The sequence below is a fragment of the Anguilla anguilla genome, chromosome 7, assembly GCF_013347855.1.
Source record: "Anguilla anguilla isolate fAngAng1 chromosome 7, fAngAng1.pri, whole genome shotgun sequence".
Taxonomy (NCBI): Eukaryota; Metazoa; Chordata; class Actinopteri; order Anguilliformes; family Anguillidae; genus Anguilla; species Anguilla anguilla.
In genome coordinates, this window is record NC_049207.1 from 17,089,398 (window position 1) to 17,114,993 (window position 25,596).

Consider the following 25,596-nt stretch of genomic DNA (forward strand, 5'->3'; position numbering starts at 1 on the left):
TCGCTCGTTTAAATGGGAAGCGCTGCTGCCCCGCTGACTCCGGGAGGCTGCGCGGCCATGTTTGTGCAAGAGACTCCATTTCCTGGCCTCCTTCCCTCTTCCCCAATTCCATCCGAAGCACATCACTGACACACAAAAAAGCGCCGTTTCACACAGCAAGGATTGATGGTAATGCAGACCCCTCAAGGCCGTGCTCAGCACGGTTTCCATTCCCCTGTCACGCAGTATAAAGCGCTAGCACGTTACTCCAAATGGCGTTGAGAGTGTTGTGCTTTGGATTAAACATTTCCACATTCCAGCCAGCCTGCAGAGAACTCCAAAGGGCTTCGCCACACAGCTCTCCTGGAGGTCAGTGCGGTCAGCCCTCACAATCTCCAGCACACAATCCATGCATCGACGCAAGTGAAGGAGCACAGCAAACTGGAAGTCCACCAACTGGCATGCACACAGATTTCCCCTTTTCCCTTCATACTTAAAGGAAGTGAAATTGTGTAGCAAGAACAAAAGAAATCCCTCCCCTGTTAGAGCGAGTCAACCAGTTGACTTCCTGAACAACGCAATTCTGCGCAGGGCCACAGGAAATGGGCTGCCGTGAATCAACATGAAACTTTGACCAAGTCAGCCACACAGTTCCCTGCGAAAACAGGGCCTTATCCTAAGGCCCACTGACCTGGGACAATGGATGCATGTACGAAGAAACAACAATATTTATGAAAATACACTGTGTGCCCCTAAGGTACATAAATATGTATAAGTAAATTAATGGATGAAAGTGTCCTCCGTCTGGAGATTTGTAAATTTACCATTGTTCACATGCCTTAACTCAAGTGGAAGTGGTTAATTGCATCAGATAAATGTGGTATACATTTAACCAAGGGTTCCTGGAATTTTCTTTTATTTATTTTTTTATGCCATCTTCAGGCAACAATCCCCATCCACTTGGGGATCTGAACTGAGCTCATCCTATTCTGCAAAAGGAACTGCATGCATATACTGACTTTTCGTTCAACAATAAGACCCATTCAAATGGTTGGAAGCAAAAAGTGTGGGGGCGAAACCATGAATGCCTATTCAGCACAAATGCCTCCAGAACCTCCACTGTGTGGCTTGCAGCGCGTGGAACATATTACTGTACGGGCTAGACAGTGAAAATTTCAGTTTAGCCAGGTTAGCCCCCCGCCAATTGCTGCAGGCACCTCACTTAAGACTTTTAATGACCTGTTTTATCTAACGTGAGTTCTCTTTATAAGGGAGGGCTGAAGTCAAACATTTCAAAAATGCTGTGTACATTACACACCTCCCACCTCGCGATTTTGATTTTGAAAAGCACTGAACTTCAGATGACCTACTTAAAGTGTTCCAGCTCTTTGGCATAGATGGAATTAACGTTATAGCAATATCCCGTGACTTTCTGAATAGCGATAAAAGCGTTTAGCAAGCTAACGTGTCAGCATTACCTGCACCTGATGCATTTAGGTAGCTAGCTTGCTAGCCAACACTCCAACTGGACAAAACGTAAATAAAACACAACAACATGCAGGATTTCTAATAATTGGATCTGCATGACGGGTTGGAGATAATTTGCAACGTTTACATGAGACATTTTAAGTTAACACGATGCCTCAAATGCCCCGTGATATGCAATAAAGCCAGGTGATTTTTTTTCACAACGGTTAGCTGGCTAAGTAAGCGTGCACGTGTAGCAAGCGACCAGTTGACTAAAGTCAAGACTTTGATATTCCAAAAGAAAAACAAATGGACAGCGATACACAATTAACTCTCGGTAAAAAGGCCATGTTTATCAAGAATTCCAAAGATGCCGACAAACATTATATATCTAAAAACTAGCGGTGGCTTCGTGGTTAAGAACAGAAAACTCTTTCTTTAGTCTACATAATTGGCGTTTATCCGTAGCTAACGCAGTTTGTTAACTTGTATAATAATTTGTTCGGTCAGTCAGCTAACTGGCTTGTGACTTCCTTAATTAGACAAAGTTTTTAGCAACATTAAACTCGCAACAAACCATTGCAATATACTGTTCAAAATCAATCAAAATATTTTCTGAGGTGGACTAGGTTATCTAGTGCTAACTAGAAAGCGATGGTGTGTGGACGCATGTTTGCAGTTGGGAGTGTAACTTAGCATTAGACTATATAGCAAGACAACGTTAAATAAATGAAAGGTATACACTTCAGGTATTGCACTGACAGGTGAATGCAAATATGATTCAGTTTTGTGTCTATTTACTCACCTTAATTCGCTACCAAGCCAACTATTTAGCGACCTGTCTATATAAACCAACCTGAAGTCTGTAATTTTAATATAACGTTAGATAGCTAGCTATCCTTAACTGACATATCAAGGCAATTTGCACATCAGCAAGCTAACTTAAGCGACTGACATTTTTAGATTATTTGCTAGCGATTGGAAAGAAAGAAATAAACAATGTATAAAATGCCGAAAGTACACAGCCAGCTAAAGCGGATGCAATATCAGAACACGTTTACCTTGCAGTTTGTCGGTTTCCCTGAGGGCTTCTTAAAAAATGAAGTTCTGGCCGTGAAAAAAAATTCTTCAGAGTCTTCTTCTAAACTACTATAACCACTACTCATGGTGCTTGTCCACGTCATTTGAAGATAAAAAACCTATTTTCTTCTTCAGTTAAGTCCGGGCGTTGCCACATGAAAAGTCAGCAAGGGGAAAGTTGTACGAGATCCAAAAAGTTTGCTAGGACATGTGCGATAGCTAGCCAACTCAGCTAGCGAGTCAATTGCCAGCGAAGAGCTCAATCTCGCTGAACACACAACGACTGTAGACTAGCAAACTGAGTTAGTCTAACGCCTAGATATTACTTTTGATGCTGTACCACCTACAGTGTCGGAAATGTTTTGATAAAGCCGTGTGTGTTCAATCACCATCTTCTACCAGTCAAAGGTCACTGCTTTACTTCGGTCACTTTACTTTACTTCGCTCTAATGCTAAATCTCATATTTAAGTAGTCAGAATAAAAACGCATCCAATTACCGGTCAAGTCCAAACACTTACGCGACTCCAACTCCCTTATATCACAGTACAAAAGTACATTAGCTAACCGGCTTCACCAAGAACCTACAAAGCACTGACGTTAAGTAAAGTCAAACCCCTCTGCTCTAGATACTTGTGTTGCGTTCTAGCCTACTGCCCAGCGCCCAGTGAACACACCCACAGGCAGGATGAAGTCATCTTTGTTATGGCCAATCGCTCCTCAGATCGAGCTTCCTGGTCAAAAAGGTGAAGATGCGATGGTGGGAAAGGTGATAAGTGTCTTTCTAAATCAAACAGACCGGCAGGTAATGTTAGTTAAAATGGAGAAAGGCGGGCTAACATAACTTCATATGCCAGATATTAATACAAAACGATTCTTCCGTCTGTGTATTTCGAAAGTAAAACGTAGACTATTGTGCAATGTTGTTACAATAAAGGGAAGGACCCAGATTAGTTTCATTAGAATTGTAAAACTGAATCCTGAATGCTCGATCTGTTGTTTTAGCAAGAAGTTTCACGTGAAGATAAGTCATTGTGATTTCCGTCCACAACTTACATTTCATTCTCAGTTCATTGTAGAGCAGTTCTATTTATTTGGTCAAGTAGTGTTTCTTTCAGTAAAATGCATTTCTCAGCGCCAGCTCGGTAGGTGGTCTTTTCACTTACCTCAATAAACATGCAACACACTAAAGCCAACTTGCCGACTTTCTTCTTTTGGAGCATGCTTTTCCAAAAACCTGAAGACAGCACCAACTAAACTAAAAAAGAAATGCAGAAGCCAAAAGGACTTAAAAGCAGGTGAAAGAAAAAAAAAAAATCCACCCATTCAAAAGGGTGTAACAGAACTGTTAAAAAAATGAAACCAGTCTGTTTACAATTTGCCACTGTAGCTTGGTGTGTTCGAGGGAGAGCGAGAGAAGCTTAACATTAGAAGTAGCAAGCTTTATGCAGGTTTACCTGAGAATAGTTCAAACACTTCTGTCTCCTGTAATAAGTTACAGCAGTCTCACAACTGAGAAATAAGACTAACCAAATTAATTTGCCTATCTTTTGCAATCAATTCCCATTCTAAACAAATGATGTTATTAAATAGCAAATGTGAACTTTGACCCTCTTTATAACAAAATGTCAGCAGGTTGCTATTTCTACTTTTTGTTTCAGGACATTTGAATAAATTTAGTCATATGTAATATACTTGTGAATATGAATAAGCATGAAAAAGACTAAAGCGGTTATTCTGGTTGTACTATGGGTGTCTGCATTGTAAAGTCTTGATGTTTGAATGCAAATAAAATACAAAATGTATACTAAATTCCTAGACCAATGACAATAATCAGTAAGGGAGTTGCCACAATTGAGCTTATTGTAGTAGCTTGCATATATTGGGCTACAAACTCATATTTCAGCAAAAAAAGTCCCTGTTGTATACCCGCAGCCTCAGCTTCTATGGTGTTTTACAATTGGGGTAAACGTTAAGGCATGCATTTAAGCACTGCTATGCAAAGCCTCCAATTTGCACTTGTGCAAGCCATCGTCTTTTAAGGTAACCAGACTTTTCAACATGCCTGGACAGAAACCCATGACCAGGAGAGACTGTCTGCTCTGAAAAAATTAACTGTGAGAACACAGCACCAGTTTTACAACCTTCTCACATTTCAGGTGCACAAGCACAGTTTCAGACAAAGCTAACCAGTCGTCAGCTCAATTGAGAGGCCACAAGAGGACAAGTTTCCTTGTGTACAATAATGGCCTAGAAGATGCCAGATTTGAACCCACCAACTGGACCCAAATTACAAGTCTAGCTCTTGCTAAGCGGCTTTCTGTTTGCCGGAGACCTTTTTTTTGCAAGCACACTGGTGTCCAACTCTCAGGCTCTGACATTATAATTTACCCCATTGGCCATTGCTTCTGTTGTTCTGCATTACATACAAACCACTTGGCACACAATGTCAAGCCAACAGTTTCCTGTGTTGTCACAGTGGTGCTGCTGAAACCAGCACAGCACAAAGTTTCTGCTACATCAAACCACGTAGCCAGGTATTTTTCTTTGTACAGAAAGAATAATGGGAAATTATATGGATATTTTTTGTTGTAACAGCACTATTATTTGATTGGAAGAAAGCACATTAGGCTTTACAATAGCATGATATACATCAGAACTCTCAGGATTTTAATTCTTGCCTAATGAGGTTGGCTTGAATTAAGAAAAATAAAACTGCTTCTTGCAACTCTTCAAATGTGTGTTTATCAAAAGCTTTGAGAATAGATAGACCATCAATAAATAATTTTGCCTTGAGGCTCTTTTAATTATATTCCCATTCAACTACCCTTGTGTTTTGTATTTTTTCCACCTCAGGAAAAGTTCAATTGCTTTTGTGCTTGAACCCAGCCAGCAGTAAGCGAACCTGTTGATGACTATATCTGGCTATAGGGTGAAGTGTGTGGAACATCTGCTGTGAATCAGGGAGACAGCAGACCACACCTCAAAACAGCAGGCTTTCCGGGGGTTTGTGGAAGGACAGCGCTCTGTTTAAAGAGAGTGCACAGAGCAGCCCTAAATATAGTCTGCCAGCGAGCCAGGCCAGCCAAACCTTAAAAACCAGAGATTTGCAAGAGTAGATTCCAAAATAATCACAACCCGACAAGTGTCCAGTGTACTGGTGTTAATTTAAGCTCTTCTACAGCACAGATGTTTATTTCTCTTTTTTTAAAAAGATTTTTTCGTTGTCTCACAATATGGAACACCAGTATAGATAGTCCAAGTGCTGCAGCATCCTCCATCAATTCAGGAGAGCCCAGACAGGCACCCACTTCCTCTGAATCCATTGAAGCCAGATGCTGCTCCTTTCGCTCTGCAGTCCACCTGCAAAGCTGCAGAGCGCTTGGACCAGTGGACAGTACTACTCTCACAGCCTATGCAGCCAGATCACAGGTGCGTGGTCAACCAGATGGGTTGTCCTTGTTTGATGATGTGGGGAGTATCCTGCCAACTGAAACCCTCTTTTCCCAAGTAATGTTACAAAGCCCTGCCTCACCCTGCTGGGCTGCTGGCCACCAACTGCAGTGGCACAGCTAGAATGTCATTCCAGCCTTAAGGGTGCACCTATAGGGTTGCCAGTTGTTATCTATCTTGCATGTATTCAGCTTCCTGCCAAATACATTCCAGTTGAAATGTCATCTCCCCTTAACAAAACAGGTTCACCCTTCTAAATATGTCAGAATACTGTGATGAGATTTTGGCACTATTTTCTTGTCTAATTTAGCTGGGGGGTTTTTTGGGGTGGGGGGGGGGGTCGGTCAAGTGGCAACATAGGTACATGGAAACGTGCTACCCTTTGTGGCGTGGACAGTGATGACTTCACAACTGATGTTTGTTCCTACAAACATTGGCAGAGATGTATGACCCTAATCATTACCAATATGTACATCTAAGACACTGATCCAGAGAGCAGAGAGAAAGTGTGAAAAATGGCCACAGCACCGAGACACAAACATTGAGCCCTGCTGAAGTCTAAAGCAACAAATCTGAAATGCTCCTGCAGTGAAGAAGAGCTACAAAGACCTGATAAGTCATTTCTGGTCCATCTGGCTAGAAGCAACGGAAAAGCCCTGTATTTCTCTTCTGAAGGACCTTCTCTCGAGTGTGAGAAGGAAGCAATCACACCAAGGTGTGGGGAACTTTTTCCCAAAAACCGGTCACCTATAGCCTACGTGACAAAGATTCAGTCTGTGGAAATCTCTGCGAACGCCCATTCCTGGCTGAGGCAGTGACATGTTTCTAAATTTCACAGCTGACAATGGCCTGTTGTCTGGATGGGGGGTGAGGTGTCACAAATAGTGGGCGGGTCCTGAGCGACATTCTTCAGCTGTGTATGGTGACATATTGGGAGGAACGTGGAGCGTGTTTCTCTTGAGCGTATGGGGTCTTTGTATCAGCTAATCCCATCAGTTAAGTACAAAAGACTTTCAGCCCCACCCTTGATGTTTGAAAAGTTAAACCTGTTCCTGGCCCTGCAGACACTTTGAACATGATTTAATCTCAATAGTGAAACCGGGGGAAAAAGATCATGAAACTTCAAGCGCAATGGCCAAGCAGCTACTCTGTCTAACATAGCACTCAGCACTGCACTGCACAGAACACAACTGCTTTACCTGTACAGGAATGTGGATGAAGTTACATTTTGGGGAACAGCATAGGTTCCTTGTGAATACTACTTTTTTTGAAGACCTTGTGGATCTATAATAGCGTTCTGTTCCTATAGCTGAAAAGAGAACAGACAGGTAGTACATGCAATGGAAGCGGGAACATTGTCTGCCATGAGTAGGCTGTGTGGACAGGCTATACCCTCCAGCCTGATTTTTCTGTGTAATACACTCTTTATTCAGGATGTGTCATTCTTTCTGTATTTCATCATTTCAGAAGCACAGTGTTTCCATCACCCCCAAGGTACTGTAAATCACAGGCCTTCAACACTCAAGATGTACTGAGCCATGGAATCAGGATGGAATGTTTTGTAATAATATAGTGATAAATCACATTATCTGTGTTCATTTCTGAAATATTAACTCTTTCAGTATTGTAGTGTGCCTCCAGGAACTAGATGCCAGGATATTCCTAGAGGCATACACACCACACACACACTAAATGCCAATGCGTGTGTGTGCATGTGCATACACCTGTGTGTGTGTCAGTCACTATAATACACACACACACACACACATACACACATACACACACACCACACACCATTGGGTTTATAATGAACTTACTCAAATGAGAGGAATAAATGTATTGAAATTGTAATTGCTTGTTACTGATGAAATGTTTTTTCTTTTACAGTGTGGCCAAAACAGATTCCAGTCAACACCCATTCATTTTCTAAGCAGATGGTTCCTGTCTTATCTCCCCAGATCAATTTTTCAAAGCACACATAACACTGTAAAGCTATGGGTTTTTTCCCCTTCATGCTATGAATAATGAATAAATTCCATTTATGGGTTTATCTCAGTCAGTCTATGTAAGCCAAAATAAGATTTGTCAGTCAGACAAAGTTGTAAAGACATCACCAAACATAAACACAAACACACAAAGTCTACAGGGTTGTGCATCTTCTTTGATGCCTGGATAAAAATCATTCTTTCCCCCTGATGTTATCCCTTCTGACAGATATGGAGACATAACATTACATTCATATATCCAGAGCGACTTACCATGTAGGAGTGCATTTACCTGATTAATGTATGTCAGACCTGCCTAACAACATTCCCAGACAAGCAATTGCAGAAGCAACATCTATAAGAATCTAACAAGTGCTAGTGCATGTTGAATATGCTAACCAAGAGCCAAAATACTAATTCTGAATATATGCAGATTGCATCCATAACAAGCTCTAAGAAATATAAAACTATTTAAAAATCAAAAACTCTCATCGCTTGAATTAGTACACCAGGTGGGTGTGCTGTGGGTTTGGGATGGCAGGAAGTGGGACGGGATGCTGCCTCTTGTAAGGAGGTGGATTCAGTGTGTCAGAGAGCATACTCAGTTCTGGAATGCCTTCTATGTTCCAGAACCTTGTTTTGAACCCATCCCAAATGACCTTCTGCCTAACAAACGGAGCGTATGAGACCCAGAACCAGTACAGCCTGCAGAGCTACTCTGTCCTCACAGTCAAGTGGGAACAAATGGCCAAGATTGCTCGATTCACTATCTTAAAATAAACATAAAGATCGCTCTGTTCAGCCGAGATTTAACCTGCCCTTTGTAAACATGGCTTCTCCACCAGATCCATCTCTCACTCTGTTAATTTGAAGTTGACTGCAGATAAGTGACATGAACGTACTGTTAGTGTTGGCAGACCTAACCTGGATATAGTATGGCTGAACACACCCTACCGCTCCTCTGTGTTTGGGTTCATGTTAAATCTGGAGGAAAAAACAGAGAAGAGCTAAGAAGGCTTTTTTAGCTCAGTATTAAAAAGCATCTTTGTTCAAAACCTTCAGCACACGAGTTCAAGCAAAGACCAAATGTGAAGCAGACCACAAATCGAATATTTGTTTCAGCACAATGCTTCACCACAGCTAAAGGACAGACACTGTTCCATATGAATGCTAATGGTCCGGTTAACCATTTGAGCAGTCTCACAGTTTTTAAAATGTACATTCCCTTGGAAAGTTCATGGAATGAATCTGCCACTTACCGAGGGCAAAGCATCCACCTCTACTAATAACTATATCAACTACTGGTCGGTTACAAATTATATTAGCAATTTCACGTAAATAACTATCTTTTGTTAAAATTCTAATGATCAATTTTAAACACCATTATTCATTAAAGATGCTCAATCAAAATCTGAAAAAAAAATAAAACAGATTGCTTGAAAGTATTCAACCCCCCAAGTACTGCAAGTGGATAACACCTTTGGCAGCAATTGCTTTGAGTGGTCAGTACTATCTTTGGGAAGGAATCTTTTTAAAGGATGGTTAAGGAACTGCAGATTACACCATAAATTTAAATATAAAGTCTGAATTGCTCAAGTACATTTATTTTAAAAACCCAATCCCAGTGTGGCTTCACGATTTAATTTTACTCTGTGTCATACTAAAATGATAATTTGAGAAAATAAATTTGACTTGTCCTGCATAAGGCAGACTTCCCTTGGAGCTTCTCTATCAGGCAACACAGTACTCGACTCATCTCTAAAGTGTTTGGTCTTCATGTATGATTTGTCGTATCATTATGTGATTTGCAGCTTTACATCCCATGCTTTACTGAGTAAACTTAATTGCATTTACTCTACAGTCAAGTTAAACAACTTTGATTACACTGAGACCACAGCACGTACTTTGTGGCCTTTCAGACTACACTGAAACCGACTTCAGGTTGGCATAACAAAAAGATTTAAATACTTAAAATCTCACTGTAAATGCTGAATTATGCTAAAACTTTCCCACAAGGAAGAATCACTTTTTCAGTCCTCTGATCAGCTTGATGTGCTAGAGACTTAACACAGATGTGTCCTTCTGCACAAACTCAAGCCTCATCCCTGGAAAGAGGTCTGACTTTCAACGAGTTGAAACAGCAGATGTCAGAGTAAAATTGTTATTCAACCTAATACTGTAATTTATAGAGAAGCACTGTGTTAGATCTGGCGTGTCTACGACACAAGTTTCAGGCTTCTGCTGAATGTACTTGCTCCATGTGAGCTTCTCAAAAGCCAGCCAACCTTTAAACAGCTGGAATTAATAATTAACATAGGCTGCCATTTCAGTAAAGGAATTAAGTGCAAACATGGGTTCTTCATTTCCCATGATATGATGGGATCATCAATGATTTATGTCTTTACACAAGGACAACCCTAAACATGTTAACAAACACTGCAGTGGTCATTGTCCATGTCTTGATAAACATATCCAAATGTACATTTTCAAGCAAAATGAAAATGATTAGGTTAAGAGCACAGCAACTGCAGTAACAATTTGATGTCTCTTTCTCCGTGAACTTTAATTTCCCAGAGTTCCAGGGTTTTGTTTGATTTGTTGAAGCATGTTGGCTCCTTGTTCGATTAAAGACACACAATCTCACAGATTCTCACTGAAGGGTTGCTGACCCAGCAAAAAAAGAACAAAAAGTACAGTTTGAATAAAACAGATTGACATAGCTAAGCCATCTTCCCCTTGGCGGGTGTTCTCATCTTTAAAAACCAATATGTTACACGAACACTGTAACTGTGAGGGAGGACATTTAATGAGAGAGAAGTTTGTCTTTCACTCATCTATTTTTCTCGCTTAAGGGGGGTGGGGGGGTGAATAGAACAGCAGAACTTATAACAGCTGATTCCCAATGAACAAGAGGCTGTCCCAGCTGGGGTGGTGGTGATGGTGGGGGGTGGGTTGGGGGGGGTACGAAGAACAGAAGGGGTGGGGGATTAGCCTTTGGGATGAGAAGCCTGTAATCTGGGACTTTATGTGAGTGACTCATGCTGACTGCTCTTTAGGATAAGGAGGTAGATCAGTTAGTTCAGCTCAATGAAAAATATGCCCCTCTAAAAAGGCACTGGGGTTAAATCTGTGGAGGCTTACTTGTAATTTGAAGCTTTAAAAGTGTGTTTGTACATAAAGTGGAGGCATGAAGGTGCTTGCACCCAGTACTCTGAATGAAACATGGGACTGTTCATCCTAATATTCACACAATTAGCACTAAACAAAAGCCTCTGCTTCAAAAGGTGTGACTTGCAGTGCTTATGGTGATACCGTTCAGCCACATTATTTTATAAATAAAATTGCACATAGAATATTTGCCACTGCTAAAGCCTATTGTATGGAAAAACATTTTGAGAGTAAATTCAATGCTAAAAAGAATCAGAAAAAAAGGTACTGACTCTGAAAAGATCCAGTACCAAGATCCAATGGAATGTGTATGTTTCCTGTGAATATTTAAAAGATTTCTGGAAGAGTGCCAATACCATATCCTCAACAACTAACTTGCAGCACTGACTGCAAGCCTAATTAAATAGTCATGAGCACCTCACTAGCCATGGTTCAAACGATGTCATTTGCAAACACACACTTCTAAACCATTCTCACTCATGATTACAATCTAAAGCCACAAAAATGCTGCAATTTCTTCCTGTGGAAAAAAAACAAGTAAAGCAGCAGAAATGTCCACATGCAGCTAAGTGAACTGAGTTAATGTGTTACAGGGACCTACGGATATTCAGAGCTGCCATTAAACCTCTCCATTACTCACAGCTCAGTGTTTGTGTTTCCCAACATCCAGGGAATGGCAGTGCCCCTGCGATCTTTGACCTCCGCTCTCCGCCACTCAGCCAATGAGACAAAGCCGGTATGGCATTGGGTGTAAGTATTGTACTTTCTACCTAAAGCTCGCTAAATGGTGACTGACACAGCTCTCGGGCCCAAAGTTCATATCTAGCAATGGTTTAATGACAGCCGTTGTGTTGTGCGCCCTTGCCAGCACAGCATAAATGGCAAACATTTTTGGTGGTGCCTGCAGGTTGCTCCAAAAGCACTGACTGAGGTTCTCACTCCAGTATGATGAAGCACTGAGCAATGTGATGGAAAACAGTGATCAGAAATCACACAACAGGGAAAATTCTGCATGGCTAAAGCAGGGGGCTGTGTTGAAAACTTTAAAAACTGTCAAAAATCCAATCAACAACTTGGAATTCCCAAGACATGTGACCCTTACAGAGACTTCTAAACCAAACAGGGTATGTGCATATGAACATTCACCCTGGAACCATCAGCCTTGTACACAGCTGGACAGGGGCAAACATTTTACTTTAATCAGGTCTTTGGAGAGAATATTACAGAGAATTTTACAGGGGCATTTACCTGTGATGTCTCAGGTTTTACTGGCTGAAATTAATGCTAACAGCCCACAGAGAGCCCAGATTCCAAGGAAAAGGTCATGGGGGTGTGGCATCAAACACAACCCTGAGTAAAACTGTCAAGACAGGCAGCTGGAATGCAGAGCTACAGCTACGACGTGTGTGTGTGTGTATGTGTGTGTGTGTGTGTGTGTGTGTGTGTGTGTGCGTGTGAGTTAAGTGTTGGAGATCTATGGCTTCTTTAGTGCTACCCGTATGCGGGGTGACGTGCGACTAATGGAAACATGTGGTAACCCATTAATGTGCTCAGACCAGAGCACAGAGCTGACGTAAATGACGGCACAATGGTAGCTAACATTGAGAGAGCAGCCCCCACAGACAGACCCTGCAGTCCACACTAATGGCTGGTGCAGCATTTAATGGCAATGATGTGCTCTGGCAAATACCGTTTACACACGACTGTGAGCCTCAAGCTCAAAGCTCAGTGCTGATTGCCTCCCTCTAAAAGAGGCGTGTAAAGGAAACAGAGCAGCTTTCAGGCAGCCACTGCCACACAATGGTGATGATAAGATCACCCCTACAACTCAGCCACTGTTAACAAGTGCAAAGTCAGACCTGAAAAGGTAGGAGATAATTATCTAAGATATCCACATCCAACATCATACACTACTTTACTGTATTCTGTATTTAAATGTAAGACTGTTTCAAATAAATGCCTGCTGTAATGGTTTAACTTGAAAAAAAAACTTCTGAATAAATTACTGACTTAAATGTTATTACAACGTAAGGTCAGCCAGCTTCACAATGTGTGAAGGGAGGGGAGTAAAGCAGCAAGATTAAAGACATGGCACACGCACAAAGCACCAACAATACACCACATAACACATAACAGGGAGCTGCGAAATATAGCGCCAGATCAAATTTCACCTTATGAGCTGAAGTGGCGAACCGCTCCTTCAGCAAAGTGCTGAGGAGTAAATTTCCTGCTAAGGTCCTTGGTTATTTGAAAGCTTTATTAAGAAGAGAGACTCCAGTTTGGCGCTTTAATGTTCAGCTAGCATAAGGGTTTCTTTGTGTTCCTCTCTGCATGCGGTCTGGGGCGGTATCTCCTAAATCCTGTATGTGTGCGCGCATTATCCAGACTGCCCCCCCTTTCCAGCAGAACTCATCACAAACAAAATCTATGCTTAAAAGAGGGGGAAGGCGTTGCTTTCACAGTCACATTCTGTCAAATCTTTTCTACAGGACACATCTGACCATGTAGCCTCAAAAAGACACATGGGGACATTTGAGACATTCAGGCAACCACAAATTGCACAAACTGGAAACTTCGAAATCCATCTCATTTCTTCCAAGTTTTGTTTTTGTTTTGTTTTTGTTTTTCAATTCAATAAAAATGTATTCATGTTGCCCGTCCGGGGCAGTCACATTGTGGAGCCAGCTTGTGGTTGCAAGCCCACAGTCTCCAGCTGTTTGGACTAACTTTACCCCCTGTCAACTCTGTTCCTGGAACAATGTGAACACAGCCAAATACTAAATGCAAAAAAGACAAACAATAGTCCTGGCCTGATGCTCAAAAGAAAAATGAACCCAGATACTGGGTATTTTTAAAATGATTAATGCTCTCTGAGATCCTCCCTCCCTGACATTACTACCAATATATGCATCACCATGCAGGACCCCGTCACAGTCAGGACAGATAGTGTAGGATTCAGTTACACCCCTTTCATACCAAAGCAAAGACCCGGGTAAAACCCATATTTGCCATTGGTGTGAATGGGTCATGTGACTTGGGTTTGCGACCCTGGTCGCGACCTGGGTTGTACGCTGGCTTCGACACAGCTCGGCTTTCGGTATGAAAGGGGGGACGTGGGTCACTCTGTGCAGCACAGTCAGCCGACTGACCCTCGCTCTTTGTTTAACTGGCCCAAATTTCCTGAACTGAAACCCAATGTGGTGCTCCAAGTCTTACAACTACCCTCATGCAGAAATGATGTTTTGAAACTTAAATGATGTAAATGATGGAAACTGTATTCATGTGAATGATGATTCAAACAACTTTTCATTTTTGGTACTTTCACAGCTATATTCACCCTGTTGGAAATTTCATCTTGGATCCTGTCTGGTTTTAAGCTGGTCCAGCTGGTATGAAGCTGATTTGGAGATGGTCAAGCTGGCAACAAGATGGTTGAGATAGCAACCGTGCTGGCAAGACCATGTCTGGCTGGTGGGCCAGCTTGGTACAGGCAACAGACCATCATCAATTCCAGACGGCATCTGGCTAGAGCAGAACCTGGATGCAGCTAGATTCCATCTCAGGCTGGGAGCTGGAATTTCCACCAGGGTACACAAGAAGAGGATTGCTCAGTTGTTACAGGTAAATATGTCACTGAATATAAAAATAACAAATAAAATGTTACCTGTAACATTTTGTGACATAGCTTTTACATAAAAGCACCTACAATATTTGGAGTACATCATTGAGCTATCGATTCAGGAGTTAACTGCGGACCCAGGTCTGGTGTGAAAAGCAAGGATCCGATACTTAGCTGTGACCAAAATCTAGTGCGAATGGGTCAAACGGGTTGAACCCGTGTTCAATATCCCATGCGAACCTCGGGTTTGGTGTGTGATAAAGGGCTAAAGGGGTATTACTGACCATCAGGTGCAACAATGCACCAGATGAGAAGTCCTATAAGGGGTATTTTTATTTACTTAAAAAATAACTGGCACAAACATACAGTGTTATGCATCCAAAAAGCACCCAGAGCACCATGAGCAGTCACTACGGTGACAATGCACAAAATGGCGCCATTGAGTTTCTTACAGACACTGTGTGAACTCCCTATCTTCAGGGCAAATAGAGGAGACTGGTGTACTATAATGCCAGGACTGTATGTGCGCGGGTGTGTGTGTGTACATTTGCTCTCTGTGCCAAGTTCACGCGCTGCTATGCCACATTTCCTCTTTTCCTGAAAGGAAGTTCTCCCTCTCCCATCTGGACGATGTTTTTTCCTCCCTGGTAGCCTGTTTCTTGGTTGGATTTGCACATTTCAGTTGTTAGTGGAGCAGTTTGTGTGGAATGTCTTTGATCAGGAGGATCAGTGGACATCCTTCATGACCAGCACCTTATTGCTCTCACATACAGTAGCGTAGCTAAAGGGCCATATTTGTGAACACAAGGTTGCAGGTTCAAATCTTGACAGAAACCGGCCTGTTGTACCATTCAGCACCATTCTTAGCCTGACTTGCTTCCGAACACATTCAGCTGTTTAAATAGAAATCATGCAATGCATGCTGGACAAAGGTATCTGTCAGACAAGCTGGTATGAGTGTGTCTAAGTGTGTGTTGTCTGAGGGTGCGTGTGTGTACATCAGCACGTGTGTGCATTAATGCATGTCTGGGTATACGTTTGTGTGTGTCTATGTGTAGGTATAGTTACAACCAGCACTCCTTTGTGATGTCATTCTGGAGTTTGTGTGGTCCAGTCCCATACATTACACACAACAGGCAACTCTGATTACTGCGTGAGGTTCAGTGGGAAACATTGGGATCCACAGGGGGAAGAATGCTGAGGCTGCTGCAGGGTCATATTTCTCCTCCAAAACTGTGGGATTCACACCACAAATGACACAAACAACTGGCAACCCTCCATGTGCTTATGGGATAAATTACTTGAACGTTAAATTGCTACATCAATTATCCAAGTCTTTTAAACTTATAATAAGAAATCAATGTGTAGATAATATAATGTGTGCAAGATGCCAAGGCCATCTACCAAGAAATTACAAATGTTAAATGCAATGGAAGACTAAGGTGCATTATGGGAAGTGTAGTCTGACACGAGGGCCCTGACACGATCAGCTTCAACTGGTGTAGTCCAACACACGGCACAGCGAAAGCGCTACTTTACGGGTTTCATAGGCCGCGGGGAGAGTGGTGTAAGCTTTCTCCACCTCCTGCAGCGGCTGCTCTATGCCTGATATATGTCATCCCCCCATTGTGTTTACAACACCCTGAGAGGCCCTGTGACACACCATAACTCATGTAGACTCTGCGCTAGCTCTGCACGTAGCATCCTGAGTGCGGTTGCGTCAGCGGTATTGTATGTGTGCGCGTGTGTACGTCTGAGGTGGAGCTGGTCTATAGGTGGAGCTTTGTCTCAGGCATTATAAAGAGAGATTGAATTGAATTACACTGTAACCAAGTTAGCGCTGGACATGTTACAGAACAGAACAGCACTTTATTAGATCAAGCCTTTAAAACTGCAGACTAGTCTGCCACTGGCCACAGTCAAAACAAACATAAAAACTCTACGCACAGATATATTTGTACCGAAGATGCTACCAAACCCAGCCATAATAATGACACAATCCATCAGTTGTTTGCCTACGATGCATGCTTTTTATCATGACACACGCTATTCTCATCGACTTCAGGACAGGCCCCATCTCGTGCGCTTCCGTGGCCGGAAGCCAGGGACTTTTATTTATATTTTCCTTATCGTTACGGTGCGTTCTGCTGCTGCGCGCTATGAAGCGCTCTGTAACTGTCACAGGAAGCTGCAGAACTGGGTCAAATGTGTGTCCGCATGCCACACCACACTGTGTCCTGACCTCCAGGGTCAGATGGGACTGTAAGCCCGCTGTCCCCTCCCTCCCTCCACCCCCCTCCCCCTGGGGTCACCAGACTCAGAACAGCCATTGTGTGATGGGAGCGACCCTTGGCACTGTGTGTCTGGGTGCCCGAAGACTTCCCCTCATAATGCCATAATGTGTCTTCGGGATGGCCGTGTTCGTGCTTGGGGGGGTGTCTCATGTGAGAGAAGATATGAGGCCTGGAGCATTCAAACCCTCCCCCCCCTTCCCCTTTCCATGTCCTGAGGGGACCATTGCAGGGTCCCTGCTCCCCACAGGAGGCACAGGACAAGCCAAGACAGGGATTGTGTGTACATGGGAATTTGTGTGTTTGTGCGTGTATGTCTGTGTGTATGTGTAATGGTAAATGGTAAATGGACTGCATTTATATAGCGCTTTTATCCAAAGCGCTTTACAATTGATGCCTCTCATTCGCCAGAGCAGTTAGAGGTTAGGGGTTAGGTGTCTTGCTCAAGGACACTTCGACATGCCCAGGGCGGGGTTTGAACCGGCAACCCTCCGACTGCCAGACAATCGGTCTTACCTCCTGAGCTATATCGCCCCGATGTGTGCGTGCGTGTGTGTGTCTGTAGCGTATGTGTACTCTACATGTGTACATGTATGCATGCATGTATGTGTGTCTGTAGTGTATGTGTATGTGTGTGTGTGTGTGTGTCTGTAGTGTATGTGTACATGCGTGCATGTGTGTGTGTGTGTGTGTATTCGTTTTCAGGTCAATAGCAGTAGTGACCACTGGGTTTTGTGTGGAACATGGTGTAATGGCTGCTTAATGAGAAGGAACGATCTTTGAACAGGCATTTATCATCACACACACAGCACAGCTGCTCTAAGGCAGGGAGAGGCTGTAATTATCAGTGTCATTACCACTGCAGATCACAGGATGTGACAGCATTTAGTCACACAAAGGAAACCATTGCTACCTCAGCTGCTATCAGTGCTTCTAATACACACTGCTTCCATCTCCGTCACTGTTGTTATATTCAGCCATCTCATACAGCAACAACAACAACTAGCTACCCTTCAATTATCCTTCAAAGATCCAGAAATTCATTTTTGTCCCCTGTAGGGGACACAAGTCTTTGATCTTAATCTCAATAACGGTATTCTACTATGCTGAAAGAGACACTATCAGGCACATTCAATATAAATAAAAAAACTATATTTTTGAAATTATTTTCCCTGCACCAACGTTTTCAAGACACTTGTATTATGCCAAAAATTCAAATATTGAATTTTTCCTATTTACATATTTCTTCTCTCTGCTGTGATTCAGGAATTTAATACAATATATTGTTCTTTGCTGCCTTGCTGATGCAGTCCCCACTTTTCTGAAACAATTAAAAAGTTACACAAGAACCCACCGTCCTTTATCATTTAACTTTATTCAACTCTCACTCCCTCTCCTCCTACTCCCCCTAGTGGTAAAACAAGTGACCTGTCATCAGAAGAGTGTCAGTTTAGGTTCATACCCTGCGGACCCAGTTCAAAAACTGCCTGTGCACTGCTCTATATATACCCTACGTAAGTACGCGAACGCAGACTCTTTGGGCTACACAAAGTTGGTTTCACGCGTCTTTACCTTCTAAAATGTGTCACCAGCAATTATTAAAGCAACAAAAGCGCAGTTTCAAGCGTCGCAGCGAGGGGCATTATAGCAGATAACAAGAAAATGAAGTAGTCTTCGATTTTGTGCTTTGCTCTGCCTAGTCTTTAAAACTGTCCTGGATCGCCCCCTTGAGGACTCGGGTTTATTACATGCTCTACCTTGAACACACGTAGAGCATGTACAACTGGGATGTGCGTTAGCAGTGTGTCGGCCTGGCACTGGCATTTGCGTTCTCCTACTGTTTCCGGCCAAAGACTGTCCCGGACAAAGAGACTGCAAAAGCAACGTCCCCTTTGAACCTGCATCCCATGGGCAGTCTTTCCCTTCACCAGGGCCACCGTTAATAACTGCTTTCCAGCTCTATTGTCGCGTGCACTTGCAGTCCACTTATCCGCAATTCAGTTTACAACAATTTACTCTGTGTGAATGCAAAATGTTCTGTATGTTTTCAGAGGCAGGTAAAGCATTGCACACACACACACACACACACACATACACACCACATACACACACACGCCCACTGCAGGTGACACTTACCACAGAGGAGTTGCGGTTGTTGTTCAGGTGGTCCTGTGATTGGGGGGGAGGGCCACTCTGGTGGCAGTCCAGCGAGACTCGGCTTCTGCACTGCGGGTGGCAGGTGTACTTACAGCCTGAAAACAGGAGAGAGAGAGAGAGAGAGAGAGAGAGATGGGGAGAAAGGGCAGAACAGAGAAGGAGCAAAGAAGAAAGAGAAGGAAGGAGCAGGCGGAGGAGTGGAGAAACAGGAGGAACAGGTGGTTGACAGGAGAAGAGAGGAGAGGGGGACAGAAGCGAGATTGGTTGATGATAAACAGGACAGGACACACAGGAATACCTCAGATACTCCACTCACATCAAGACACAAAAATACATGAATGAGTACTAACAATGGGGGCTGGATCAAGGTCAAGTCTCTGATAGACCGTGTTTCACCTGTCTCTAATGTGTGTGCATCTTCACTATACACAGCAGCACATTCCCTCAGTTTCCAAAATTCCAAATCTTCAGTTTTCCTTAGAGTCAGGAAGCAGCCATAGACACTAATCAGTCAATCTGCCAATCACCCCATTTTACAATAACCCCACCCAATTGGGTTTTGGTCTTTAAATGAAAGCTTGTTCCTACATACTGTTATTTATTTTTTTTTTTAAATTATATTAGCCATGGTTGAAACTGGATTACATATCAACTGTTAGAAATCTATGGGACTCATTTTAGTTCATTAATTGAGTCTTTATCAATGAGCCTGTGATGAAAAGAGACTGTTCTTAGTTCTCAAAAAAGCCTTTGATTACAGACAGCATCAGACAGAGTATCAGTCCAGGGTCCAACAAGAACGTTTGCAAATAAGGGAGTAAAGTATGCAAATGACAACCAGCAGCACTACTGTCTACAATGAACTACTACCGTCATTGATTAGTGCATCTCTAAAATGGTTTCATTACAGAGAACTGTGCAAGGTAAAGTTTAGAAAAATTAAGTTAAATTATGCAAGAGAAATTGATCCTTTCATTATGTCTTTACAGTTGCCATAGAGGAGAGATTCATTTTTAAATTGGAACTCAACAAAAACTAATTAATAATACACCTATCCCCCTGCCCCACGCAATTCTCAGGTGGTATGGCCTTCCTCAAACACACAGCTTAATTACCCATAGTCCACTGGTGTTGCCTCATTATTGAAAACTGTATAAAACAGGAGTCGATGAGCAGAGAACGGTCCACAGTGGGCAGGTAAAGCACGGCTGGCCTGTACTGTGTCAGAGCGTGTGACCAGCTCAAAAGCAGACAATCTGAGAGTCCCTCGTCTGCATACAAAGTGGCAAAGCAACAGTCTCATCTTACAGTTTCCTGGGTCTGGACAATGTCCAGCACTGCACTCAAGAGCGAATCACCAGACGCGATATTAAAACGTGACAGTGCAACAAAGCAGCCGGCTCACGTCTACAGCAGCAAACGGACACAGACAGACCCGACACATCTCCTCTGAGCAAATCGCACGCACCACACAGACGCACCGCAAGCGTTACTCAGGAGCGTGATGTCACACCCCGCCATCCCAGTCACTGACACACCCATCACGCGTGGCCGCTGTGTTTAAACCGCGCTGGTTACGGGCACAGGGGCCTCCTGGGGAGGGCTTACCGGTGGACCTTCTCTTCACCTGCTGGGTGATCTTTCCCGACAGTTTGCAGATAGCCGTGCCCATTCCAAACCATGTCCCGAGAGCGGGCGTGTGCTCGCCCTCTCTGCCCTCGGCGCCCAGCCCTGCCCCGCCGCTCCTCCCTAGCACACTTACAGCAGCGACAGGCAGAGCGTGCGCCAACACAAGCGGGCACATCCGCGCACACGAAGCACACCGTATTCTGAACACATTCAGAACAAAGCCCGCATCTCTCCTCCCTCTCTTCTCCAGGGCAGAGGCAGCTCATTTGCTTAGCCGCAGCCAGACACATCCGCGCCACCCCTCTCTCCCTATCCCTCTCTCCCTCTCTCTCTCTCTTCTTTCGCATTCTGCTGAGTAAGTGATTTGCCTGTCAAATCACAGGCTCTTTTCCCCAGCCGTGATAGACATACAGGCCAGGAGGATGGGAGGCATATCCAAGGGAGGGGGGGAGAGAGAGAGAGATGAGAAAGAGAGAGAGGGATGACAGAGGGGGGGAGAGAGAGAGAGCTGAGAGAGAGGAGAGAGAGTAGAGAGAGAATCTGGTCTTCCATCCTCTATTATTCTTCACTTTTTCTATGCTCTCAATCACACCTCTTGTTAAGCAGCTTCTAGCATTGTCTAAATGCCTGCCAGTCTTTATCTTTCACTTCTGTCTTTCCAGCCACAAATAACTGCACCAGCCACAAGTGTAAAGTATTTGTGTTTTCAACAGTGATGAAAAGGGAAGGGATAAAGTAGTCAGGTCAGTATTCTACGAACACAGGCAAAAAATAATTAGATCCATTGTAGTCTAAACCACTGTCAAACCCCCCTCCCCCCTCGCACACTGTTCTCATATAATTTGAACCAATTTCAACTCTCCAGCTTTCCAGACCAGAATGGAGCGATTCTAGTATTAAAGTGTGCTGCATCAGTGGTGGCTGCTGTATAGCAACTGAAGTGGTGGATCTTAGGTTTGTGAGAAGGAGGAACACTGCTAACAGAGGATGGGAGAATGGGAGAGAGGGAAGGGAAGGGAAGGGAGGCATTGTGGGATAGGTTCACATGACAGCATCCCTGGGGGGGCCCTTTCCAAGAGGGGCCTCTCACAAAGCGGGCTCCCCTCACACAAAGAGGGTTAAAGCACCCCTGTCTCATCTGCTTCCTGATCTCTGCTCTCTAGTAATACTGCAGGAAATCCAGCGTGGAAAAAGTCAACAAGGCCTCCTCTTCAGCTGAGAGCAGCTCCCCAAAACAGACAGGCCCGGGGGTGTGAATCCGGCTCCCCAGGAAGGGTGAAACAAACACGCTGTAGGCCAGCAGTGCTCACTCGGTGCAAACATGCTCAAAATGAACCGTATGTAGGGTTCAGCTGTATTAATGTTGGTAGTATTTGCATAGCACACCCCAGAGCTGCTGTCCTAGAACATACCAGAGTCCAAAACAAAGGTTATCTCTGGGTGTTTTACACGGCTGAAGATCGAAGCGGTTGTGTCTCCTCTGCGTAGCGGGACGGTTCTCCTGGGTGTGAAGGAAGTGCTGCGCTGTCTCTGTCGTAATTGCTTTTTCCTGTGACGGGCGCAGAGACAGCCACATCGATCAGTCGGTCTGCACACCGCTCTCTGAGCGAGCCAGAGCTCCAGGAGAGATCAGAGCACTTAACTGGAAGGAGTCTCCCCTCTGCACACAGAGAATGGATTTAAAAAATCATTCGGAAAATAATTCTGCCTCCAAATACGGCACAACTACTGCTAATCAGATATTAACTGCATTCATCCGGTCATTTTTTACAGGAGAGTAAGCCGGGCCAACACTATGCAAACGTGCAAATATGGTAAAGCCAACAGAGGCCAGTTTCCACAACTCTTGCTGTCTAATATAGACTGTTCTTTTCTCTGTATTTAATCACCTGTTTTGGGGGAGGGAGGGTCAGCCTAACAAAAATAAACCAATAAATAAAAATGCAATTAGGACTATACTGAAAAGTCACTTTGGGCGATTTAAGCAGCAGGGCACTGTGTTGCTAAGAGAGCAAACTAACAAAGACCTAGGCAGCCAGAGCTCAGCCCAGACAGTCTCAGGTCTTTGCAGTATTTAGAGCGCAGGTCCTAACTGCGACTTTGTTTACCTGAGAAGGCTGCCCTTCTATTGTAGCTTTTTTAACAGGCACACGACGGCCACCCTACTTTCAGTGCCGAGACAATCTGTATCTCCCTCCCTGATTCACACAGTGGAGAGTGCCAGGACAAACTGCTGAACCCCTGCTGTTAACTCCCATCTTCACTCTGCCCAGGTCCAATAAAGCCTTATCACAGTGACCTGTTAGCCTTCAGAGGCACCATTAGGGTTCCCTTGCTGATGGCCGCTGATGCTAAGAAAACACTTTGCTTGGTGTTCCAGCCAGGACAATTTCTATTTCACACAGAAATGATAGGCAGACATTGACTTTTCCCAGAATCCTCTGTGCTTATGGGAATAGGAAGCTGAAAATAGACAGAAATGGTCTCGCAAACACCCCCCTCCTGGCCTCTCTGGGGGCAGGTGTGAGCTGTTCTTGGGGGACAGGTGTTCCCAACTTTGGTGTTCTTTTTTCCTCTTTCTTTTCTCTATCTTCCAAAAGACAGAGAAAACTCTGAGCTTGAAACAGAGACCAGCCAATCTTCCTTTATGGTGACTGTCATACAGAAAGGAAACAGAGGGGAAAATGAGAATGACTGATCAACAGTGAAAGAAGGGGGCTAAAAAGCTGAACACAAAGGCAGCCCCAGGTTCCCATCCCTTCAGCACATCAGAGATGGCTGCTATATTCTGGGTTAAAATGCACATATTTTTATCAGAACAAACAGCACCTCCTGCTGCAGAACAACACCCAAGTCCAAACACAAGGCCGAGCCTCCAGGCTGCATCATGGCTTGGGTCGGTTTCTGTGGGTCTGTTTCTCTGGTGCTAACCAGTCTCCCAGAAGGAGAGCCCTCTCTGGGCCGCACTGGCAGGGGGAAGGCAGCCAGACAGCTCGGCTCGCACAGCGAATTCCTCGCCCTTCCGCGGCTCCGCTAAGCGTTATTACAGCAGGGGGACGCACGGCTGAGGCAACAACAGCACACAGGACAGGACAGCAGGTGGACGGTCACTGCGGAGGGGACAGGTGGGCCTGTTGCATGTCAGGACCAACTAAATATATTTGGTTTGCTGACATGACTCAAACCTTCTATCAGTATGGAAAACAGACTGTGAAGAGCTGCAGAGAATGTTCCCACTGCTGTACGCCCTGGAGCTACAGTCCATGCACTTTAGTGGTCAGCCCTGTCTGCTCTGCTGTGAAATCTCAGGTGGCAGGTTCCTGACTCTGAATAATTAAGCAAGTAAGACAGACTCTTCGTTCTCCCTCTCACTCTCTCTCTCTCTCTCCAATCCACCCTATTAATTCTCTCTTGAGGCAATGAAGCCTGTCATGGGCTGTCAGGTTTAATGCCAATAATGACAGTATTCACATAGACAAGTGTGTTTGGGCTTGACCATGGAATAAAGTTGTCTGTTTTTACATGAGCACATACAGTGAGCACATACAGTGAAAAAAGGGCATAATGTTTCTTGATTTGGGTCAGTACTCCACGATTTTAGATTCACGTTCCCATTTCGATGCACCATAATGTTTGCGACATATTAATGTTATGTAAAGGAAAGTAGTCGTGTTCAGTACTTTGTCACATATCCTTTGCATGCAATGACTGCTTGAAGTCTTTGACCCATAGACATCACCAGGTGCTCAGTATCTTCTCTGTGCCAGGCCTGTACTGCGGCCATCTTCAGTTCCTGCTTGTTTCAGGGGTTAGTGGCCCTATGTCTTCTGTTCCGCATACGAAACACATGTTCACTTGGAATTGGCAGCGACACACCCAAGCCATAACACCCCAACCACCATGTTTCACATATGAGGTTTTTGGATCTTGGGCAGTTCATTTTGGCCTCCAAACTTTGCATATGCCATCACTCTGATAAAACTCAATCTTGGTCTCAACTGTCCACAAGACCTATTTCCAGAGCTCTGCAGGCTCTTTTAGGTACTTGTTAGCAAACTGTAACCCGGCCATCCATTTTTTTGAGGCTAACCAGCGGTTTGTATCTTGCAGTGCAGCCTCTGTAGCGCTGTTCGTAAAGTACTCTACAGACAGCAGTCACTGACACATCCACGCAATGCTCCTGAAGAATGTTTCTGATCTGTCAGCCAGGTATTTGGGGTTTTTTCTTCATTATTATGAGAATTCTTCAGGCCTGAATAGTACAGGTCTTCCTGGGCCTACCAGGCCCTTTGTAATTACCAAGCTCACTAGTGCTTACTTTCTTCTTAATGATGTTCCAGACAGTTGATTTTGGTAAGCCTAAGGATTGGCCTATGTCCCTGATTTTTTTTCTTGTATTTCTTAGCCTCATAATGGCTTCCTTGACTTTCATTGGAACAACTCCTCATGTTGACAAATACTAATAACAGACACCAAAGGCAATCAAAAGCCTAAAATAAAGAATAGATACTGAAAGTTCTCTTATATCTGCACCAAGGAAGTAACTGAATACGCCTGACTAATCATTAAAAATATGAGAATCTGCACTTTAACCACGTGAATTGTTTTATTACAAATCTAAAATTGTGGCATACCGAGACAAAGATCAACACAAAACTATGTCTTTGTCTCAAATATTATGGAGCTCACTTTAGGTGGCTTCAGTCACACAGATGAGCTTCAGACAAGCATGCAGGCAGCTTCACTCATACAGGGGACTTCAGCAAGAGG

The 25,596-nt window shown here is 43.8% G+C and overlaps 1 protein-coding gene across 4 annotated transcripts in view; it reads right to left on the reverse strand.

Annotated features, from left to right (window-relative positions):
- Nucleotides 1-25,596, reverse strand: part of rassf3 (Ras association domain family member 3) — a 52,363-nt gene that overhangs the window by 21,958 nt on the left and 4,809 nt on the right. For 2 of the 4 annotated variants that reach the window (XM_035425941.1, XM_035425943.1), the window contains exon 2: nucleotides 19,177-19,292. In XM_035425941.1, coding sequence (XP_035281832.1) covers nucleotides 19,177-19,292 — 116 coding nt within the window. Of the gene's footprint in view, nucleotides 1-2,507; nucleotides 3,194-19,176; nucleotides 19,293-20,805; nucleotides 20,885-25,596 lie in introns of those variants that run through there. The other 2 variants (XM_035425942.1, XM_035425944.1) reach the window with 2 other exon arrangements.